Consider the following 6340-nt stretch of genomic DNA (forward strand, 5'->3'; position numbering starts at 1 on the left):
AGAATAGGGCATAAACATTCACAAACTACAGCAGAAGCCAGAATTACTAAAAGTAATGAATTACTAAAATGAAAAGTATCTGATCCATGGAGCAGAATTTTCCTAATAATAAACTTAATCATTAAGGTGATGCCTTAAACTGTTCTATTCTTATTTGGCACACCACAAACTAACTGGGACATGGCAAAAAGATGACATGATTTAAACATCATACACAATTTGTATTTAAGAACTGTAATTTGTCTGTTGAATTAGGACTATGTCCAAATCAGGAGTCAAGACATGTGGATATATTATTTGCTCGCTGCTCTTCAAAAATGTTCAGGTTGCCTTGGCACCTTCAAGCGTATTGATCTTCATCCTCATCTTCCTTGGATGCGATTTCAACTGCCTCCTGAATTTCCCTTTTCTTCTCTTCTGATTCTGGAGGTAGCACAGCCATCAGCCCACTCTCGATTTTCTCCAGCCTTTGCATGGTCTTCCTTTCAAAGTCATCTTTATTTTTCATCACAAGATTTCTTATTCCTTCTTCAGCTACCTCACAGGAATCTGCAAATTGTAATCGCTCACGGCTGAACTCTGGGTTATTGACATCCAAACACATGAGTTTGCTCAATCTGCTCACTGGATCCATCAGATACTTGTCAGACACCTCAGTGTATGTCCCTGCGATCATATTAACCAGGCTGGCAATGTTGGACGCATAGAAAGCCTGGCTGTAGATCATGTCTTTCAAAAACATTTTTGAAGAGTATTTCAATGTTGTGTTGGATGCCTTCTCACCTGTTTTAGCGAAATCTTCCAGGGACTTGGTCAGGCTGGTTTTCATGAGGTTGGAAACCATCTGGAAGAAGCGCACCAGCTTCTGCCACTGCTCCTTCACCTTTCCCATCGCTTGAAGACCCTCAGACAGAATTTTTATGGTTTCGGAGAAGCCTATCTCTTTGACTTTACAGTTTCTCATGGTGACAAGAATTTCAGTCATCTCTTTCCTGTTTTTCTCCATGTTGTCAGCACACTTCTCATATATGTCCCTCACTTTGTCAAGCTGGGCTCTGCTCTGCTCTATTCGAAAGCGGGCATTATCTGAGGCCATCTGGCCTGCAGACTTGGAGCCTGAACTATTTTCTCGAGTTTGAGATATTTGTGGTAGTGTTACAGGGAATGCTGAGGTATTCGTCGCAGATTTGCTCTTGGTATCAAAAACCATCGCATCTTTCCTCAGAGTTTTCATCAGCCCTATAATCTCTGCTGTTTTGGCATCATTGCGCTCTGCTTTAGGTGCTTGTTCTTCCAGTTTACAGCAGATAGTGATGGCCAAGGTGCACAATGCCGAAGCCTTTTTTTTTGCACCGCATTGCCTTTCCTCTTTTATTGATTTTTTGATTTCCAGAAATTGGTCCTTTAACCAATTGGTATTTGGTACCTTAGTTTTGTCATCAACTATTTCAGACCAATAGATTTCGCCTTCATCAAAACAACCATCAAGCCTGCCCACTAAGGACATGATATAATTTGATTTGGAATAAATATTGTTTTCTGAGATTTGATCATTTTCTGTTTGCAGTAGTTGCGAAGATATGGTCTTCCCAATATCATTATATATCTTTTTAGGAAGTGCCACTGGGGCAGTAATTATGGATGCAATCCCGGAAAAAACTGATGTGACACTGTCAGCCATTGCTCCTGCAAAATCCATTCCCATAATTGTCCAGCCATCTGGCATTGAGGCCATTGATGTTTTGAAGCTCTCCTGTGCCTCCTCCAGCTGCTTGCTCATGTTATTGAAGGCCAGCTCGGCACGTTTGTTGGCCTCCTCTGAAGCTGCTTGCCTTAGTTCTGATTCGTCAATCTTCTTTCTGACTTCCTCCAGTTCAGCCCCATACACCTGTTTTGCACTGGTGCAACTTTCAAGGAGCTCATGGATGAGTTCAATGACCTCAGTGAACCTTTCCTCTGTTGACTCAGCCAGTTGCAGGCAGTCATCAGCTATGTTCTTAATGTTATCCAGCTGGTCTGGGAGCATGGCCTGCACAAGGTTGTCATCATCCTGGAGAAGTATCTTCACTGCCGTCTTGATGTAGTTTGGTACACTGTTGGTGTAGAGACGAATCTGGTCCATATTCTTGTGTGCCTCATTGAATGCACGCCACCCAGAATTGCACACTTGCATGAGGCAAGCACGGAATGAGTCAGGGTATTTGGCATATTTGAAACCACCGTCTGGGCCCCCTTTACGAACAGAAAAATCTGTCTTGGAGGAGATGAAGATCAGCTCTCCCAAAATGGCTATGGACATTGGTGCTGGTGTCAGGTACTCCTTCCAGTTGGCATACGGCTGCATCAGGAGTTTGGTGTCGTCTCGGCAGTCTGCTGCTTTAGTGAGACCTTTTGTCACTTTAACAATTGAGGTTTCCATAGTTTTTTCCTTCCTAGAGAAACAAAAAACAGTTTGTTACCAACCTGTTAATACAATGCTTGTGTATGTGTGGCCACCACATTGTGACTTAACCATTGGTTGTATGTATAAAGCTTGTTTGTGAAAAGAAATTAGTTTATGAAATGGGGTTGCTGGATGCATGGCCAACTATACAACTTTATAGCTGTATCTAGTAAAGTAGCAACTGAGTCTGTTATTACACTAGAGTTAGACTAGATGTTTGTCTTGTCATTAAATTGTGCCTATAGTTCCCACTGTAATCACCAGAGACGATGGCAAATCACCAGGTGGCAAATGTGAGCACTCTACTGCACAGCTGTTGTGAGCCCACCCTTGCCATCGTGATGGACTTAATTTGCCTAGGCCTACAATTTCTACCCTTTTCTTGAAATATTTTAACTATCTTGTTTTCAGTTAAATTATTATGAATTTTCACACGGTATCACGGTAGCTAACCTACATTGTGACGAGAGTGTTAACCATGTGTTTTACACACAGATTTGCTAAATCGTAAAAATAAAAATTACACAAGGGGCGCAGCCTTTCACAATTGTAGGTCGGAATCTTTTAGTTAAAAGACCTCTGACCTCAAAGCATTCCAGGTTCACATGCAGCAGGTTAGCTCTGTGCTCACATCTAAGAATATAGTTCTAGCCAAATCAGTAGCTAATCAGCAAAAGTGTGGTCAGCTGTATTTCCAAATGCTTTCACATTTTCTTTTGGTATTTTTTACATTCCCAAATAACTTATGTGCAGCGAAGATATCTTTCTGAGATAATTTACCCTAACCAGCTAGGCGACAACATTGCTTACCAACATTGTTTTGCCATCCATTTACATGCAGAACAGATTTTACTTTATAATAGGTCCCTGTATCATTTATAACTTAATTTATGTTACACTGAAAAACAAAACAAACAAAAAAACATTTTTTTTACATTTCTCCTGTTGCAATGGATAACCTGGTAACCAGAAAACAATGATAATGTTCGTTTTGGCTTTGGGTTTACTGTCTTGTGAAAATCTATCACATGATTGTCCTGCTTTGAACTGGGCTTGACCTATCGTGTTCAGTTTTGTGGTTGCCTTACTTTCAGCAGAAGATAGCTTTGCACAAAATAACTATTTCACCTGAAAGAGTACAGTCGGCTATGTCTACCTTGCTATCTTATCTGCAAAGTTTTGCCGTCGCCAGGTGCAATGATTGCGACGATTATTTATTTTTAAATCCATCCAGGTAGCGTTGCTACCTTTTCCTCCCGGTCTTTTTATCCTTTCTTTTCTGCGACCCACTTTTGTGCTTTAAGAGCATTTTTACACCACGCAGGCGAATGGAAAGAAATAGACCAGACCAGTGAATCCGGGTACTTCTACGTACACGCCGTTCTTGGGGGCAAGTATAACACAGCGGGAATAGGGTATTTCACTTAAATTAGTTATATATTTTGACAACGATGTCCGATATATTGTAAATTATATTTCCAACAAGCTGAAGGTCTTTTGAGAATTTCCTTTCTAAGTTTACCTTTTTACGATCAGTAGTATTTGAGAACAAAAGCTTTATTATATAGGCTACAAGACACGGAGCTAGCTAGCTGGCTAACGTTACTTGACACTGGTGCTGAGGCAATCTGTCGATATATCTACCTATCTATACAAATTATGGGCTATACAACACACGGAGATAGCTAGCTATCAATCGATCAAAAACTACTAATCGTCAACTTAGAATGGAAATACTCAAAAGACTTTCAGCTTGTAAGAAATATAATTTAAAATATAATGGATATTGTTGTCAAAAGATATATTTAATTTAGGTAAAATACCCTATACCCTATACCCGAGAAGGGGTGTGTACGTCGAAGTACCCAGATTCGCCGGTCTGGTCGATTTCTTTTAGTCACATATGAATGTAGAACACAGATCTTTGCATTCGGTGAACCTTAAAATATTTCGCGTTATGGTTCATATTAATAACCTCACTGACATCACAGACTGCAATGTTGGCCTTCCAATACAAACTTTAAAATAACAAATAAAAATGTATCAATATATTTCTTACAATATTGGAGATTGGGGTTGTGTAATTGTTTGCTCATAAGAAGATACTAGATGATGAAGTTTCCTCTATGAGAATAGAGGCTGTTTCTAGTCCTAAAACACGCCGCGCATTTTGATATCCCCTCTGTCATTCAGTTTGCAGCTGAATAGCGGATCAGACACATTCGCACTTGAGCTAATGGTGGGGGTGTTTCTCATCTCGCGCAAACACTAGACTTGTTAATTAGGCTAGCATAAGACTCGGCTCCCGTAGCGTAGTTGATGTCTACTCACTTGCAAATGATCTAAATCAGAAAAATGAAGAAAATTCTGTGATTGCAAACCAAGATGGTTTCCATGGAAAACGGAAACTTTTATTATTTTTTACAATGCACATGCGTAGCCTGTAGGGCCACATTGTCTCATCGTTAAATGTCGAGGAACAACCTGTCTTCCGCAGAAGTTGATTAGGCTACTTTTCTCGATGATCAGAGGAAACCAGGGAACAACATAACCCTTTTTGTTTTTTGCTGAACCTAAAAATATATACACATATAACAGAAAATATTCTAACGATGCATGTCTTTGATATGACTATAGACCATCGGTAGGCGACAGTTCTAGGACATTCCTGACAAAAGTAGTGAGAGCGATTAATTCGTACAATTTCAAACCAAACTGTCTGGGAATGCCATGACTGAGAGAGGAGGCATAGATGTACAACATATTGTAGTCCCGTACTAAAGACAGACTCCGTATAGCCGCAGGTTGTGTAAATCCCAATGGGGAAATTCATTCAGGAAATGTTCTTTCGGCACTGAACTCAGCAAAAGTGATGTCACTCTTCAGCTCTCTTTGTTGGGTTCTTATTCAAAGTCGCTTCCTCCTGAATTTTGACTAGTTTCATAAACATAGGCTACATACGTGATATTCCGTGTAAATATCTCAAAACCTATTTACTGCACACACATGGTTGAAGACTTAGATTAAAGAAGAAACTTGTACCATTCAGACACTTGAGACAGACCAAATTGATGTCAGAGCATGTACATACAGCGTACAGAAAAGTTACACTAAAATACAAATAAGTAGTTTAGCAAATAATATCACAAAATATGATAACGGCGTAAAAACCGGCGTCTTTTCTTTCCCAAAAACACCGCCTTTTACGCCCAATAATTCCCCAAAAAACACTGCGAGATCCTGGTGGGACTGTTCAGCCTTTGATATTGAGAAAGAACTCACCTGTGTCCAAAATGCAGAAGCGCAGACTATTTCTTCGTAAGTCTTCACCCTGAAAGCATATCAGTGGAGCAGTGGACCTTGAGGACCTTCAGGTGGATTTATACTGGGGTCTGTACTCGTGGTGGGAGTGGCTGCCTGCATGAGAAGGGGAGGGGGCGCAACGGGTGTCCTGTAGATGAGACGTGATTTCTCGGAACGTCTTGTTGATTTACATGATATGTTGGTTGGTTGATGGTTATGATCATCACGCTCAAAGTGCACACCAAAAGTGGGCTGAAAGACCCTACAGGGAAGTACAATTTCAAGGGCTAACAATACATTCCCCTGCAGACAGCCGCAGCCTCTCACACCCCGAGAACAGATCCCAGCATCCAGAGCCACCCACAGGTCCACTGCTCCAGTGGTGCGCTTCCAGGGAGAAGACGAACGAACAAATTATCCCACACTTCGATATTACGGACCTAGGTGAGCTCTCTCATTATTAAACAGTAATATCTTCAGTCAAAGGTGTAGTGATCAAGTGTCACCTACAGTGCACTGCGTAAGTTTTTCTAACTTACTTATTTCACATTTACCCTTCTGGTGTATATTGTGGTGAACAGACTTAATTTGGCC

General features: G+C 40.7%; 1 protein-coding gene across 1 annotated transcript; it reads right to left on the bottom strand.

The window, feature by feature from the left end:
- Window positions 1–340: 340 nt before the first annotated feature.
- Window positions 341–2419, bottom strand: LOC133134562 (uncharacterized). The gene is made up of 2 exons (XM_061250763.1): window positions 1575–2419; window positions 341–1121 (listed from the first exon to the last, which is right to left on the bottom strand). The coding sequence occupies exons 1-2, from the start codon at window positions 2417–2419 to the stop codon at window positions 341–343; spliced, it is 1626 nt and encodes a 541-aa protein (XP_061106747.1).
- Between the last annotated feature and the right edge of the window lie 3921 nt (window positions 2420–6340).

This window comes from Conger conger, chromosome 8 (assembly GCF_963514075.1).
Source record: "Conger conger chromosome 8, fConCon1.1, whole genome shotgun sequence".
NCBI lineage: Eukaryota > Metazoa > Chordata > Actinopteri > Anguilliformes > Congridae > Conger > Conger conger.

Excerpts from the sequence above, each read along its gene's own strand:
- LOC133134562 (XM_061250763.1), bottom strand. The coding sequence starts at position 2,419 with ATGGAAACCTCAATTGTTAAAGTGACAAAAGGTCTCACTAAAGCAGCA. Across the intron at positions 1,122-1,574 it reads ATTGGGAAGACCATATCTTC|TTCAGGCTCCAAGTCTGCAG; the intron begins GCAACTACTGCA and ends TCGAGAAAATAG.